This window comes from Cetorhinus maximus, chromosome 14 (assembly GCF_964194155.1).
Source record: "Cetorhinus maximus chromosome 14, sCetMax3.hap1.1, whole genome shotgun sequence".
In the NCBI taxonomy this organism is placed as follows: Eukaryota; Metazoa; Chordata; class Chondrichthyes; order Lamniformes; family Cetorhinidae; genus Cetorhinus; species Cetorhinus maximus.
The window spans coordinates 107,632,699-107,650,330 of record NC_135892.1 but is presented as its reverse complement, the minus strand read 5'-3'; the positions used below and the strand labels follow the sequence as shown (position 1 = coordinate 107,650,330).

At 47.6% G+C, this 17,632-nt stretch overlaps 1 protein-coding gene and 1 long non-coding RNA gene across 2 annotated transcripts; one reads left to right on the top strand and one right to left on the bottom strand.

Annotated features, from left to right (window-relative positions):
* Positions 1-1,218: 1,218 nt before the first annotated feature.
* On the top strand, positions 1,219-16,815 carry dact2 (dishevelled-binding antagonist of beta-catenin 2). Its single transcript, XM_078557455.1, has 4 exons — positions 1,219-1,476; positions 8,193-8,325; positions 13,930-14,232; positions 14,964-16,815. Exons 1-4 carry the CDS (start codon positions 1,249-1,251, stop codon positions 16,559-16,561), a joined length of 2,262 nt encoding a protein of 753 aa, XP_078413581.1. The 5' UTR covers positions 1,219-1,248; the 3' UTR covers positions 16,562-16,815.
* Positions 5,104-16,736, bottom strand: LOC144689938 (uncharacterized). The gene is made up of 3 exons (XR_013578735.1): positions 16,637-16,736; positions 14,953-15,065; positions 5,104-5,644 (listed from the first exon to the last, which is right to left on the bottom strand). It is a non-coding gene; the product is annotated as an uncharacterized LOC144689938 (long non-coding RNA).
* Positions 16,816-17,632: the final 817 nt, after the last annotated feature.

The following is a 17,632-nucleotide window of genomic DNA, read 5'->3' as shown; positions in this document are numbered from 1 at the left end:
AAAAAAAACTCCTACGGGGAGTGTTAACCCTGGGGGGTTGGGGTGGGGGGTGCGGGGGGAAGAGGTGAGAGGTTTGAAAGCAGGGATATAAGGTTGGAAGCTAATGGGACTGTGACTCTGCAGTAAGGGATGCTGGAATAGCTGGTGGCTGGATTCCCTCATTAGAATTCTGATGGAAGGTCTCAGACCTGAAACGTTAGCTCGGTTTCTCTCTCCACAGGCACTGCCAGACCTGCTGTGAGCATTTCCAGTGTTTTCTGTCTCTATTTCAGATTTTCAGCATCTGCGGGGTTTTGCGTTCCCTTTATTTTCCTCGGGGAATCGTTGGGCGTTCAGCCCGTCTCCTAAGATCGGAAGGGATAGGAGCAGGAGTAGGCCATTCGGCCCTTCGAGCCTGCTGCGCCGTTCAATAAGCTCATGGCTGATCTGATTGTGGCCTCAACTCCATATTCCTGCTTTAAACACCACCCCCACCCCCAACCACCCCCAACCCCCAACCCCCAATAACCCTTGACTCCCTTACAGATCAAAAATCTGTCTAACTCAGCCTTGGACATGTTCATTGGCCCAGCCTCCAGTGCTCTCTGGGGAAGAGAATTCCAAAGACTAACTGCCCCTCTGAGAGAAGAAATTCCTCATCATCATCTCTGTCTTCAATGGGGGGGGTGTACTCTGAAACTGAGGCCCCTAAATCTAGAGATAAAAGCACAAAACTGCGGATGCTGGAAATCCAAAACAAAAAAAAAACAGAAATACCTGGAAAAAGACCTGCTGAGTTTTTCCAGGTATTTCTGTTTCTGTCCCCTAAATCTAGGTCCCCAACCAACCAACCACTAGGGGAAACACCCTTCCGGTATCTCCACCCTGTTCAAGTATCTTAAGCACATCTGCCTCTCCGTGTAGTCGAATGGGTGGCATCTTAAGCGGTTTCCAAAGTGTAGGGGCAGGTCCCAGGAACTGATGACGATTAGGGTGTCAATCTAGGCTCACCAATTGAAAGGCTGTCTTATGATTTTGGGAATAGTGGGGAGGGCAGGGATGAGAGAGACTGCATTGAGCAGGTGGGCTGGCGTTTAGTTTGTCAGCAAGTAAGTTTGGAGTGAAGGTGATAAATAGTTGTTCTTCCTCCCTCAAGTGAATCAGCCTTTCTCTCTCTCTCTGCAAACTGACCCCTGATTATTGCACCTTTAAGGGTGGAGGGTGGGGGGAAACAAAAAACACATCTGCCCAGCCCAGGGACACTGCGCGATGTTGAACAGGAGGCACCGACCCGTGCCTGCGCCTTCGGCCGCCTTCGACCGCTGCCGGGCGGGGGAGAGGCTGCAGGCAGCCCTGGCGGGGCTGCAGGAGCTGGAGCTGCTGAGGGAGAGGCAGAGGGAGCTGGTGAGACGGGCCCTGGAGACCGAGCCCCCCAGGCAGAGCTGCGCGGAGGAGCAGAGGTTGGAGGCTACGCTCAGCGCCCTGAAGGAGCAACTGGTAAGAGGGACTTTCCAATCATCCAACTGCCCTTAAACCCACAGCCAGAGGAGCAACTCCTAACCTGACAGTTGTTTAATTTATGGTTACACCTTCCGATTTTAAAAAAAAACCACAAATAATAACATTGCTTTGATTTCATTGATCTTTTTTTAAAAAAAAGTTACTCCAAACCGGGAGGAAATCAATAACTTGAGTTATTTGGTCTAAAAGTGATGGAGTGTTTACTGCTGAACTAGAAACAAACCATCCAGACATTCGCCTTCATTATATTTGTGTTTCTCATTGTAAAACCCACGAATTCCTGTGTACACACACAGTGCCTATATATCTTTCTAACGGTTAATTATTCTACACATTTAAGAATAAGATTTTTTTTCTCTAAGGATTTCGTGTAAGGGCTCCAACAATATATATTATTCACATGCAAGAACCGTTTATGTATTTAATATATATGCTTATGTGTAAGGGTTCTCCTATTGTTTAAGAATTCTCCAAATATATTAGTGTTTTATATATAGGTATTGTGTAAAATACTAATTTGTAGAATTCTTAAACAAGAGAACCTTTAAATACATAAGCATACACAACTGCTGAACATTTAATACTGTGTAAGTGTATTTAAGTTTTATATGTTCAGCAGTTATATATTTCAATGTTTCATATAAGGATCAAATTTATATTTAAAATTATAGGAATATATTTTGGGATTAAATAGAAGGGTTTACGTGCATATAAGTAAGGGTTTTATATAAATTTAGTTAATTTTTGATGAATATTTCTCCTCAAAGCGTGACTGATGTCAACAGTCAGAAATGTTCCAAACTGCTCAAAAACGCGGCCACTCCGGGAACATTTTGCCCTGTTTATCTCTATTTTGGAAGTTCACATAACTAAGGCATTCATAGTTTTATTTTTTTTTTAAATTAAAAAACAAAGCCCTAGATTAAATGGTGAAAGATCCACAATGGATCATAGCATCCCTTGGTTGAATAGCTGCTGTCCGTGGGGGAGGTTTTCGCGGCTCATTCGATGTCCATGATCGCCTCATCGAGCCTCAATCCACATCGAACGGGATACACATCGGGTTGCATTTACACAAATCGTCTGTCCACACTTAAAACATCAACAGCTCATTAACTGAGTGTGAAAACAGGGCAGTCCCTCTTCCCAAGCCCACACCCCACTCGCTCTCTCTCTCTGGGCTGCAGCTCTTCCGGTGGCGAGCTGCTGACTATTCTCATTCAATGCAGATGTGCATTCCTCTCCAAACCCCCCTCCCCCATTCCACCCCCCCAACCCCCACCCCAGGGGATATCCCAACCCATTCCACCAACAGGATTCCAGCTGCCCACAGTCAAAAGCCAAACTCTTAAAAGTTTCTGCATATTTCAGGTTATCTTCCATTGAAAAGACAGACTTGCATTTGTATAGCGCCTTTCGATGGCCAATTTTGTACAGCCAGTGTAGTGTGTTTTGAGGTGTGACTGCTGTTGTAAAGCAGAAAATGCGGCAGCCAATCTGTGCACTGCAAACTCCCATAAACAGCAATGCGACAATGATCAGATAATCCAAACTAGTGATATTAGTTGGGGCGTAAATATTAACCCAGATACTGAGGATAACCCCCCCCACCCCCCCAGCTCTTGTTCGAAATAGTGCCATGTCCACCTGGGAGAGCAAACAGGCCTCGGTTTGACGTCTCATCCAAAAGACAGCTCCTCCGACAGCGCGGCGCACAGTCAACATGGGGTAATGTGACCACAAGTGAACTGGGGAGAGGAGAAGCATCTGGGGGAATGAAGGCTTGTTTCGCTTTAGACAAAAAAACAGATAAGATAAAGATGCTTAGGAAATCAAACAAAGGGAGAAATCCTCCTTGAGAAGAATGGGCCATTGAAAAGGAGGGAGTGACCATGTAAATAGCAGCCGTACCTGTTAATTAAAGGCAGACAGGGAACAATTGACTTTAAGACAAACCTCCTGTTTGGTTGAGTCTATCTGATTAAAAAGCTATAGGTTGATAATTGTGTGTTTCCAGGTTGTGAGATCACCTATTCATTCATAGACTGGCGTGACCTGCTTCTTAAATGTATCATTTCCTCTTTGTTTCTGTTTTGCAGCACTTGCTGGCAATATTTTTCCCCTTTCACCTTTTCTGCTGTTTTACAGTGGGCACTGTGAGATAGACCACTCAGCCTCTGGTGCCTTCCCTGAATGAGTCGGGATAGTCAAACGGCGTCAGTTGTGGCTCGGTTGGTAGCGCCACAAGGTTCTGGGTTCAAGTCCCCCCTCCAGTGCCTGAGCACAAACATCAAGACCGACACTCCAGTGCGGCACTGAGGGAATGCCGCAGTGTTGGAGGTGCAACCTTTTGGGTGAAACATTAAATCGAGGCTCCTTCAGGTGGATACGAGAGATCCAATGGCGCTATATCAAAGAAGTGCAGGGGAGGTCCCCCCCCCCGGTGTCCTGGTCAATGTTTATCCCTCGCTCAACATCACAACAGCGGATTATCTGGTCATTATCACATCATGTGTTTGTGGGAGCTTGCTGTGCACTATATTGGCTGCCAAGTTCCCATATTACAACACTTCAAAAGCTGTAAAATACTTTGAGATGTCCTGGGGTCATGAAGGATGCTATATAATGTTGACATTCAGGGGTGTCTGGTGAGCAATCCTAACCTCGCCTTTCTTTCTCACACTTAGACTTTCCACTAGAGATCGCTCAGAAAAGAAAACAAAATATTGCATTCATATGGCGCCTATCAAATTGGCAAGACGTCCTGAATCGCTTTACAGCCAATAAGTATTGGCTGCACATTGGCCAGGGTACTAAGGACAACTCCCCTGTCCTTCTTTGAATTAGTGCCATGGGATCTTTTACATCCATGGGGAGCTGCTGTTGGCATCAAATGACTGGAAGGAAAATCACCTTTCACAGGGATGGTTTGAGTTACGACACAAACTTTCATAAATTGGATTGGCATTGACCTTTGACATTATGCGCCAATTTCTCTCCTTCAATTTTACCTTCTGAGTATGCGAGTTAGGAGCAGGAGTAGGCCAATCAGCCCCTTGAGCCTGCCCGCACCATTCTATAAGATCATGGCCGATCTGATTTGTAACCTTAATTCCGCATTCCCGCCTACCCCCAATAACCTTACACCCCCTGATGACAATATGGACCATTCCGTGAGTGCCTGTTCCAATTGGCCATTAGTACAATATCTGTGCACCAAGTCTGGAGAGACAGAGCTGCTTGACTGTGGAAGGCATCACAGCTGAGCCTGCTCTTGTTCTCACCTGATGCATGGGGACTGGCTAGCAAAGCGGTCACCAAGTAGCAGTCAGGAGCATCAGCCCCTCGTGGTTCCTCCCTAGCCTTGGGGACTGAACTCAGATTGCATCCCGCCCCCCTAACTTGACACAGGGGCTGAGGTAAGCTGCCTTCAAAATGACTGGGACTGAGGCTGGAGTTTTTGGACTCATGTGGGCATAGTTACAACCCAACTGAGCAAGCAGGGGGAGCCATGCGCCAGAGTGGAATATATAAAAAACATATTATATGACTTGTCATGATCTGGAATACAGTGCCAGAAAGGGTGCAGATTCAGTAGTAACTTTTAAAAGGAATTACACATATACTTGCTAAAAGCAAATTTAAAGGGCTGCAGGGAAAGAGATGGAAAGTGGGACTAATTGGATAGCTCTTCCAAAGACCCAGCACAGGAACACTGGGCTGAATGGTCTCCTGTGCAAAATGATGCTTTATTCCTTGCAATACCTGGAGCGTGACAAGGTCGTAGGTCACGCAGAAGAATTACAGTTTTTTTTTTGCTTTCATCTTCCTCGTCAGTTTTTAACTGCTGTACATGACTGCTTCTCTCTCTCTCGCTCATGCTCGCTCTCTCTTTATAGGCACATTTTGAAAGCTATAATTATAGGAAACCGAATACATGCATCGCATATTCACGATTAATGTCTTTGTTTTTCTTGAAATGGCTGAAATGAGATCTTTACAATGCCCTGAATTATCAATGACCGCTGTATATCTTCAGGACGGCTTTTTGTGACCCACTTCCATTAATCAAGAAAGTCTAGACTTCAAGATGCTCTGGCTCCACATTAGCCAGTTCTTGATGTGGATTCGGGTCATTGCGAAGCTGTAAGCAGACACACCAAATGTAAATCACTTCAGACTCTGTCATTCTTGGAAGTAACTTTATCTATTTTCCTTCTCATTTAAGCAAAGATATATATTATATGTATATTTTATTTTATTTTTTTACTGATAAACTCTTGAATACTTGGCTGGCGTTTCCCAGTGTGGGTACTCAAATGTGTAGATCAAGAATGATCTGCGTTCAGACACCACTCTGCTGCAATGTAGGTTTTTTTGTTCTTCCATGGGATGTGGGTGTCACTGGCCATCCCTAATTGCCCTTGACTTGAGTGGCCATTTCAAAGGGCAATTAAGAGTCAACTGCATTGTTGTGGGTCTGGAGTCACAGGTAAACTTTTCAGATTTCCTTCCCTAAAGGACATAAGTGAACCAGATGGGTTTTTACAACATTTGATGATGGTAACCAGGAAACTATTGCTGAGACCAGCTTTGTATTCCTGTTTTATATTTAAACTCCACCAGCTGTCATGGTGGGATTTGAACACATGTCCCCAGAGCATTAGCCTGGGCCTGCCTCTATAACATCTCTCATCAAAATTACATTGGCAGAGTACTAATTACATTAGCCCATTAGTCTGGGCCTCTGGATTATGAGTGATTATTAGTGATTTCACCACGACGTCACTGTCTCCCTTAATGTGTAAGGTGTTAATCTTATGTGCAAGGTATCAGCTGTCTCACAGTCGGTAACACTCTGGCCCCTGAGTCAGAGGATTGAGGGTTCGAGGCTTGCTTCATCTTCAGCACAAATTTCTTCAGCTGCGATGTTAAACTTGTCTAGTTAGGTGTTTAAAAGGTCCAGTGGCCCTATTTGAAGAAGATCAGTGGAGTTCTCCCATGTGTCCCGACCAGCATTTATCTTTCAATCACACCACTTAAGAATAGGTGAGCAGGTTGTTATCAAGTAGCTGTAAATAACTGTAAATTGTGTAGCTGTCAGAGTTTGCTGTCCGCAAGTTAGCTGTTATTTCCTACATTACAATAGTGACTACACCACACTTCATAGACTGTAAAGAACTTTGGAGGTGTGTGAAAGTACTATGTAAATGCAAATCTCTCTCTTCCTTTTATGTAAAGACATGGCAGGGAATCTGTGGTGAAGTAGGGATCATGACTTGTATGAACAGCTCTCTCTCTTCCGTTTACCTTTCTTGCTGCCTTGGATGTCCAGAGTCCACCGTTTTCACAGGTAGAATGGAGGGAGTGGACTCTGCCAATGTAGTTTTGATGGGAGATGTTATAGAGGCAGAATCATTGTGGAGTTGTTACAGGGACAGAGACCATGATGGGGGAACCATGACAATTTATGGTTAGGTGGGCTGAATTGCCTGCCTCATTGCTTTTTTTTCATAAAATAAACAAATTTTATGAATAAAGTACAAGTACATAAAAGTTCGAATTCGACATTTGATAAAATGTGAGTTCAATTTCTTTCAGTACAGTGTGTGGTACTCTGCGGTGTCTCACTACACTTAACTGTGGATTGCATTAGTAGCCTCAATTTATTTTTCACAAATATTTTACTTACTGGTAGCTTATAACTGGGTGCAAGAGATCAAGCAGGTGATAGGGGCTGTGTCATGAAGATGCACAAGAGTGTAACGCAGGCCCTTGCCTGGTGAACAACACAGATGGCTCCCACTCACGCCGGTGGTTTGCTTTTATACTCCACATCTAAGTCAACCTCTTGTTTTTGGAGGGATTTTTCAAGGCTTCAGAAGTCGACTTATGCACCAACACCCACGGTAACGATTGCAGGTCGTGTTTACGGGATACTTTTCACATCGAGCATCTGGTGCTTACAGCCCAAGGGGTTTTACATGGGTCCCAGCCCCTCTGTATACCACGGTGGGTGCGCCTTAGACAGTGGCTTTACCCCATCGAGCGTTTGAGGTGGCTACCCCAAACTTTAGTGCGTCCCTTGGTGGAGCTTGGAATGTGCTAGTCTGCAACACTCGGCTGTGGACAGCTCTTTACGTTGGAAGACCAGTCAGTTTTGGGCGGACCAAAAGAATGTCTTTCACCCAGTTGAGGGTCATCCAGCAGCTGTTGATGTTTATCTCTGTGCGTCCTTGGGAACTACCCTTAGAGCACAGAGACCTGTGTAATGGGGCTGCTCGGGATGAACTTTGCCCTCCTCGTTGCTTTTATTTTTTGGGGGGGAAAAAAAGTACATCAAATTTGTAAAGGTACCTTATGTAACAGTTCAAATTTGAAATGACAAAGTGCAATCCTCATCAGTTTATTTCAATACAGTGTGTGGCACTCTGATGTACACTTGTCATTACATGTTTCATTCCAAGTTATATATACAATGTAAACCTTCGATGCTGGGGGCCGCCTTCTGAGCTTAATCCATTTATATTAATCCAGGACTCTGCTGGCTTCCCACAATTGTAAAACAGCTGAAATTGGCTCTTATAACTTTCCCAGCTGAACGTTAAAAAGTCAATTGTTTTTTTTTTTAAAAACTGTCTTTCTGGTTTTGTTTTTTTTTTTGAGTAAAAGTCTCTTGTTTTGGTTTCCAGTCACATTTAAGAAAACAAGATGCGGGGCTGAAAATTCATCTGCAACATTTGGACCGACAAATCAGCGAGCTCAAGCTCGATGTTAACAAGGCTTCCACCGAGCAACTGGAGAGCGACAGCAGGCCAAGCTCAGGTAATGTCTGCCTGGGCGGCAGCTTCGTGGCCGCGGAATCCCAATGTCCCCTGCGCTTCGCAGGATTTTCGAGCCTGCCTTGTTTAGATGGCGGGGCAGACCACGTAAGTGTGCACGTTTGCAGGAACGTAGGAACAGGGGGAGGAGGCCATTCAGCCCCATCGAACTTGTTTGGCCATTCAAATAGATGGCGTCTGGTTTGTACCTTAAACTTCATCTGCCCGCCTTGGTTCCATGAATCTGACAGGAGCCATTTACTTACTAGTTACCTTTGAGTGTGTGGTGCAAAATTATGAAAGGGTTTGATAGGGTAGATGTAGAAGACGATGTCTCCATTTATGGAGGGGTCTAAAACTAGGGGCCACAAATATAGGACAGTCACTAATAAATCTAATAAAGAATTCAGGAAAACACTTTCACCTGGGCCCTAATTTCTGGAATTCCCTCCCTCCACTTTTCTACCTCGCTTTCCTCCTTTAAGACTCCTTAAAATCAACCTCTTTGGCCAAGACTTTGGTCATCTGACCTAATATCTCCAGTGTGGCTCAGTGTCACATTTTGTTTTATAATTCTCCTGTGAAGTGCCTTGGGATGTTTTATTACATTAAAGGCGCTATATAAATGTAAGCTGTTGCAGAAAGTGGTGAGAAAGTGGAACTCGCTACCACATGGCATAGGGGGGACACAGTGGTGTAGTGATAATGTCACTAGACTAGTAATCCAGAGGCTAATGCTCTGGGGACATGGGTTCAAATCCCACCATGGCAGCTGGTAGAATTTCAATTCGGCTAACTAATTTGGAATTTAAAGCTCGTCTCAGTAACGGTGACCATGACAACTATCAGCGATTGTTGTAAAAACCCATCTGGTTCACTAATGCCCCTTTTAGGGAGGGAAATCTACAGTCGTTGCCTGGTTTGGCCTCCAGATCCACTGCAACATGGTTGGCTCTTAACTGCCTTCTACAATGGCCTAGCAGGCCACTCAGTTCAAGGGCAATTAGGGATGGGCAACACATGCTGGCCTTGCCAGCGACAGCCACATCCCATGAAAGGATAAATTTAAAACAAAGGTGCATTTAAGGGGAGCTAGATATGTACATGAGGGAGAAAAAGAAATGAGTGGCTATGGTGGTAAGGTGAGAGGAGCTTTGTATAAATAGACACCAGCATAGACCAGTTGGGCTGAATGGCTTTTTCATGTGCTGGTAGCTTACTGTAACTTCATTGTATTTCTTGAGTTGAACTGGATTTGAAGATAATGGAAGATTAACCAGTTCTTTTACCAGGTTCCAAACTCTGTGCTTTATTCCTGTCAGATCCTGCTTCAGCGACATGCTGAAACAAACAGAAAATGCTGGGAAATCTCAGTAGGTCTAACAGTGTCTGTGGGGGGGGAGAAACAGAGTTAACGTTTCGAGTCCGTATACCTCCTCTTCTCAGCGGCCATGCTGTTGGTTGTTGGTCCTCCTACACTTCAGGCACCTTACCGTGTGAATAAGAGGGTTTGGTCTGTGACTAAGCTCCCTCTGTTGAATATGTAACACGACAGCATTGGTGTGCGTCCGACGACTGCACACCGCAAACTAATCGCACGGGTGCTTAATGTATTAGTATCGGGTCCCTTATCCCGCTGTGCTTATGCAATAGCATCTCCCAGTCTATTCTATAGGGGCAGAATTTTATGTCCTGTGGGCAGGCGTGACCCCGACCCGATCGGGCGTAAAATCGGGCGAGATGATGTTGGGCAAGTGTCCCGACGTCATCACGCACTCGGGCGATATTTCCCTCAGTGGGCGCGCGCAAAAGTTGGAGGTGTGCCCGCCGACAATTACGAGGGCAATTAAGCCCATTAACGGCGCAATTGTCTCCGATTTTTTGTGGCCGGTCCAACCATACGGTTGGAGGAGGGGCGAATCATCCAGGCGGCCTTCACATTTTTCATCAAACCTCATCTATGGGCTGGATGAAATCTCTGTTAAGAAATAGAATAAAAAATAAATATCTGTGGACAGCACTTTTGAGTTATATTTTCAGGTGCATGATTGTGATGCCTGGACATTTTATTGCAGCTTTTTAAACCTTTATTTAATCATTTGAAGGTCTGCAGCTCCCCTGAGGCAGCTGTCTGCCCTCAGGGAGCTCTCTCACAGCGCTCACCCACGCCCGCGGTGACATCATCGCCCGCGGTGACATCATCGCCCGCGGTGACATCATCGCCCGCGGTGACATCATCGCCCGCGGTGACATCATCGCCCGCGGTGACATCATCGCCCGCCCTCTTCCATTCCCCACCCCGGCAGTGCTGAGGTTTTCAGCGCTCGGTTCACACTGGGTGTTGGCTGTTTAATTGGCCGACCAGCATCGGTGGCCGATTGCAGTCGGCGGGCCTTCTCCCGATCAGTCCCAGACCCGCTAATCGCGCGTGCCCGCCTAGTGTAAAATTCAGGCCTAGGTTCCGGTTTGAAACATTCAGCCCGGGTGCGTGCCTGTCTGCTGCCTGTGGTTCTCAGCCCGGGTGCGTGCCTGTCTGCTGCCTGTGGTTTCAGTCTCAGCTCCACCACATTATTAACAATGTCGGTGCTGTAAACGCAGCCCAAGAGCTGCTTCTATTTTAAGATTTCCCCTGATGCTTAACACCGTTAAGCCCCTTCCACTTCAGCTAGGGACCCTCAGGCACGTGGATAATCCTAATGCTCTGGCCCTCCAGGCAGGCAGATCCTGACAGACTCACTGAAGCAGCAGAATAGCCAACCCTTACTCATTTTTGTTATCAATCCTAACATACAACATCAGCAATAACATGAGTACAAGATCTTCAGGAGTAGTCAGAGCCTTATACTGAATCGACTATTGAACAAGCCAGTTTAAGCCCACATTCAATCCTGTGAGACAGCACCTTCCAAACTCATGACCGCTACCACCTAGAAGGATAAGGGCAGCAGACAGATGGGAACACCACCACCTGGAAGTTTCCCTCCAAGCCACTCACCATCCTGACTTGGAAATATATCGCTGTTCCTTCACTGTGGCTGGGTCAAAATCCTGGAGCTCCCTCCCTAACAGCACTGGGGGTGCACCTACACCACATGGATTGCAGCGGTTCAAGAAGGCAGCTCACCACTGCCTTCTTATGGGGGAATTGGGGATAGGCAACAAATGCTGGCCAAGCCAGCGACACCCACATTCCGTGAAAGTACTTGAAAACAAAATTGCCTTTCCAATTCCCATTTTCAAATTATTTATGGAATCGATTTCCATCACCAATTGGGCTAGAACGTTCCAGGTCCCAACATCTCCAGAGTGAAAAATGTCACCGTGTCTCTCCTCTCGATCTTTTACCAATGATTTTGAACCTATGTTCTCTGGCAATTGGCCCACTCACCAGAGAGAATAGATTTTGTCTCTCAAAGCCTTTCATGACCTAGAAAACCTCTAATACCTCTTAAAACTCTTAGCCTCCTCTGTTCCAAAGAGAGTGGTCCTAACTCTCCAACGTCCCTTCATAGCAAGTCTCTCAGCCCTGGTATTATCCTGTTGACCCTCCTCTGTAGCCTTTCTAAAGCCTTTACATCTTTTCTGAACTATGGTGCCCACAATTGTCCACAACACTGCAGCTAAGGCCTAACCAGTCATTTATAAAGCTCTGGGCATGCGGGGTTGCCAACTGTGATCAAATGTATCCCTGGAGATCTCATCACATGACTTGCCCCCACTCTCCAGCCGTTAGTCGGCCAACACATCCATCCTTGTGACGGGCTGCCTCCCTACGCCAATTGGAAGCAAAAAGACTCATTACCCAATTGGATGATGCTTGACTGTCTGCCGAACCCTTTTTTTCTGCCCCCCCCCCTTCAACATTTTTATATCTGGTAAAGAGAAATGTTCAAAGAAAATGACCAAAAAAAAGTTAATGCCTGGATGATTTTTCTCCAGGGTTGCAGACAGCTGTGACCTGGAAATAGATCTTCAATCCCTGGAGACTCCAGGCCAATCTAGGGTCGACAATTCGACAATTGTACCACCATGATTGCTATCACAATATTCAGGATTTATTGATTGATTTGTCTTTGAAGTCTGCAGATTTTAAGCTTCTCCAATCTCTGCTCGGTTCCTTTATCCTTGGGGTCAATCTGGCTCTTGTCTGCAGCCTTCCTAAAGCAAGTTTGCATGAGCTGAGCATAGTCCCCCCTTGGCCTTCTCTTGATGCACCATAAACCCTCAGCATATTTTGTCTGTTTGGGTTCTATGGTTCAGGCTGCTTCCCAGAAAATTTCCTATTAATGTCATGTTGACTGGGAGATGATCTTCACCTATCTTGGCTCCCTTTCCAATTCGCTCAGTGATGGTCATGGTGTAAATGCAGATGAGAGTAAGATGGGGTAAGGTAGGAATGGTCTCGTGTGGAGCATGGAGCATTTGGACTGAATGGCCTGTTTCTGTCTTGCAAATTCTATGCAACACCTTTACATTTCTCCAGTGTTTAAAATTTTCTCTCAGTAACAAAACCAAATCTCTTGGATCATCCCAAGTGTCAACTGCATTTGGTACATTTCTAATTTTAATTTTTTTCCATATTTAAGGTAAGATATACTTGCAATGGAGGTGGCGCAGTGAAGGTTCACTAAATTGTTCCCTGGGATGGGGGGGGAAGGGGTTGTCCTACGATGAGAGGCCGAGTAAATTGGGCCGATATTCTCTGGAGTTTAGAAGAATGAGAGGCGATCTCATTGAAATATACAAGATTCTGAAGGGGCTTGATCGGGTTGTTGCTGAGAGGTTGGGGAATCTAAAACACGGGGGCACAGTTTCAGGATAAGGGATTGATCATTTAGGACTGAGATGAGGAGAAAGGGTTGTGAATTTTTGGAATTCTCTACCCTAGAGCGCTGTGGATGCTCCATCACTGAATACATTTAAGGCTGAGATAGATAGGTAGATTTTTGATCTTTGGTCTTTCAGTGAATCAAGGGATACAGGGAATGGGTGGGAATATGGAGCTGAAGCCCAAAATCAGCTGAAGTGGTATTGTCACTGGACTAGTAACCCAGAGATCCAGGGTAATGCTCGGGGGACCCGAATTCAAATCCCACCATGGCAGATGGTAGAATTTGAATTCAGTAAAAAAAGAGTCTGGAATTAAAAGTCTAATGATGACCATGAAACCATTGTCGATTGTTGTAAAAACCCATCTAGTTTACTAATGTCCTTTGGGGAAGGAAACCTGCCGTCCTTACCTGGTCTGGCCTACATGTGATTCCAGATCTATAGCAACGTGGTTGACTCTTAAATGCCCTCTGAAATGGCCTAGCCAGTGACACCCACATCCCATGAATGAATAAGATGGGGGAGCAGGCTCGATGGACTGTCTACTCCTGTTCCTATTTCTTGTGTTTCTTCTGATTAACAGGTCATTGACCTGAACCAATAACACACACTCTCTACTCTCTTGCTTCCCCTTCCCCCGCAGACACTGCCTGACCTGCTGAGTGCCTGCAGCATTTTCCATGTTGTATTCCAGGTTTTCACTAATCTGCAGCACTTTGCTTTTTGAGCCCCTGTGTGATGCTTGTTGCCTAAATCTCATTTGGTTTGTGATCTGCAGGGTTTTATGAGCTCAGCGATGGGGGCTCCTGCTCCCTCTCCAACTCCTGCACTTCCATGTACAGTGAGTGTAATTCCTCCTCCCAGAGCAGCCTGCTGTACTGCAGCCAGCCGGCCCAGACCAAGGGCAGCAGATCAGAGGACCGCCCCCGGTCAGCCGATGAGATCACCGTGCAGTCTGCAGCTTTCAAGCAGCAAGGGCCCGGCAAGCGGCCGGGGAGAGGCATCAAGACCACCACCGACCAAGTGCTCGCCTTTAACATCAGCAGACTTGGAATCCCCAGACCCAGACCAGTTTCTACAGGTAGTCTGGATGTTCTCTCTCATCATTTTAGGCTAAATGGCCCCAGCAAGGTGGGGGCGGATAGGCCAACTCTCAAGGTGGGGGTGGGGGAGACTGTGGCGGACAAGGGGAGACTGGCTGGGTGGGGGGGGAGGGGGTTGGTGGGAGAGTGAGACTGGCTCTTGAGGTGGTGGGGTGACCAATTGTTGGAGGTGTGGAGAGACCAATTGTCGAGGTCATGGGGAGACCTACTGAGGTGCACACAACAGGAAACCAACAGTTGGGGGAGGGGGGGTGTGGAGGGGGAACTGACTGTCAAGGAGGTGGGGAAGACCAACTGTGGTGGGGGAGGGGAGACGGTGGGGATGGTGGTGTTGTGAGAGACCAACTTTTGGAGCGGGAGGGAGACTGACTGTTGAAGGGTTGCAGGAGAGATGCCAACTGTGTGGATGGGGGTGGGTATGCAGGAGTCAGACTGTCAAGGGGGTGGGTGTTGAGACTGACTGAGGTAGCGAGGTAGACTGACTGTAGTGGGGTTGGGAGACCAGCTGTATGGGGTGGGACTGACTGTCCAGGGTGTGCGGAAGACCAACTGTGAAAGGGTGGGTGGGGGAGACTGGCTGTTGGGGTGTGGGGGGGCATTATGCCTGCTGACTGTTGAAGGGATAGAGACCAGTGACGGGATAGAGAAACAGAACAATGGACAATGACTCTCAATATTGTAACGTGTACTGTTCTCACTTGCGATACAGGTGATTTGGAGAGATTCGCACCATCACAGAGAGACCCTCCAGGCGTGTCCAACAGGAAACTTCTCCCATCTGCCTTCCCTGGTGGGAGTGAGCAACAGCCCCCTGTGTTGAATCAGAGGTTTCGATGTGACCTGGTCTCCAAGAACAGCAGTGACGTGTACAGTTACCCCAGCCCCCTCCACGCCGTGGCTCTGCAGAGCCCCTTGTTCTGTCTGACTGAGCGGGCCATCAGTATGGTCAACAACCCCAGCCCGGGCAGCAGTGGCTTACCATCTAAACCAGCGAGTGGGCCATTCCTGGTTGAAACCAGACTGGGCTGCATCAGTAAACGAGCTCCACATCAGCCCGCCAGGGTCAACAAGGCCGGTACAGACCGAGGGCCTGAAACAAGTCTGAAAGCTGCGATGCAAGAGAAGGACCTTTCGCTCTCTACTGAGGCCCTCATGGCGAGGGGGCAACTTGAGAGGGACTTACGACAGGGTGACAGCTGCAGAAATGTAGGACTTCCAGCAGAAACCACTGCCAGCGCTAGATTGAAGCGACAGGAGGCTCATGACTGCTCCACAACCCCACCCGCGGCTAATATGTTGGGGAGAGAATCTAAGGCCACCAACAGCAGTCCGTTCAGGTTGGGGGTGAAGGATTTGCCCGTGGCCAATGTTTCGGGTGCCCGCTCAGGCCTCTCAGATTCCAAAGGCCTCGCCTGCGCCGATTGCCAGGTACCCAGCACTGACCCGCCTCAGAGGACCGGCCAGAGGTCGGGGGTCACGGCGGGGAGAGGCAGGGAGGCCTTGCCCAAGAGCGGCTTTGTGCACGCCCAGTATGTGCCCGCAGAGTCCCGGCTCCGAGTGCAGATCCTACCAGCCGGTGGCAAGACCAAAGTGGCCAAAATCAAGAGGAGGAATGGCGAGGCCATGCGGACTGGCAAGAGACTGGTCGCCCGAGGTGCTGGGGCTTTCAGATCCACCGCCGAGGGGGATCAGGCCTGCAGGAGTGCAGCCATGGCAACCACCAGCGCGGGCCTCGAAGCTCCGGGCCGCTCATGCTCAGAGTCCAATCTCCATCCCACGTGTTTCAGCCCGGAGTTCCAGGGCCAGGCCTTCTGTGGGCTCCCGGTACCCGTGGTTGGTGAGGAAGGGACCGAGGCCAATCGGTGCCGGTGGCAATCGCCCGTCGAGATATTCCCCAGAGCCCCCGCCAGCCACCTCTGCTTCAGTGCCCAGCAGCAGAAGGCAGGGCGACACTGGGCGGCGCACGTGGCAAACTCCAGCCGGGCGCGGTCCCTCCGGCGTCCGGGTGCCCGGAGCGAGTCCGACCAATCGGAGTACTCGGCCGAATGTGCCTCGCTCTTCCACTCCACCGTGGCAGAGAGCAGCGGGGACGAGCACAGTGACCACACGGCCAACCGATTTGGCGACAGCGAGTCAAGTGGGAGTGAGGACCATGCAGACAGTCCGGCCCTCGTCTGGCCTCAGGGCTCGGGCAGACAGAGCCTCCGCTCCGAGGCCAGGGTTTGCCGCATCAAGGCATCGAAAGCTCTGAAAAAAAAGATCCGGAGATTCCAACCTGAGACCTTAAAGGTTATGACCATGGTTTAGGGGGCGTGAACTCTAGGCCTATCCCATGGAGACTGCACACTGGGCACTGTTGTCTCGAGAAACAAAAGAAATTACCTTCTAAAAAGAGAGCGACGTCCAGTTGTGAACTGCAAATGACCCTTATGTTAGGGCAGAGCTCCTGCTACAAGTTACTGCAAGTTACTTGACTATTTTTTACTGTGTATAATAATTAATGTTCTTGATCTGACTGTTGTAAGGGCATTGTGTGACTGCAAGAATAAAAATGTTCCTTTGTGATATCGGAGTTGATCCAGTTGCTTTTGAGTTTCGGTGTTCATAGTGAGATGGGCAGCAGATGCAAACACTCAGTGTAAGTGATATCATCCCCCAAGTCACAGTGCCCAAATATCAGGGATGCAAGGAGAATGTGAGGGTGTCAGGAACAGGAAGATATGTCAGATTCAACGTCTTAACCCAAAGGGTAATATTGTCGTGGAATTAACTAACAGGAAGAATTAGAAAGCAAACACCATGGGGGTGGGGGGGGGGGGGAGGGAAAAAATGGGTTCCAGACCTCAACCAGCAGATGTACTGGGAGCTTGCTGTGTGCAAATTGGTTGCTGTGTTTCCTGCATTATAGCAGTGGCCCACACTTTGAAAGTTCATTGGCTGTAAAGAGCTATGGGGTGACCTGAGATTATCAAATACACCATATTATTGCAAGCCTCTGCAGGTTCAATGGAAAATTGGGTGTCTTTTTTCATGGGGTGTGGACGTTGCCGGCCTTGCCCTTAAATAGCCTAGCATGCCACTAAATTTAAGAGTCAACCACATTGCTGTGGGTCTGGAGTCACGTGTAGGCCAGATCAGGTAAGGACAGCAGATTTCCTTTCCTAGGGGACATTAGTGAACCAGATTGGTTTTTAACAACAATCCATGATAGTTGTCATGGTCATCATTACTGAGTCTAGCTTTATATTCCTGATTTTTTTTAAATTGAAGAATTTAAATTCCACCAGCTGTTATTGGGGGATTTGAACCCATGTCCCAGAGCATAGCCTGGGCATCTGGATTACTAGTCCAGTGACTTTACCACTACACCACCATCTC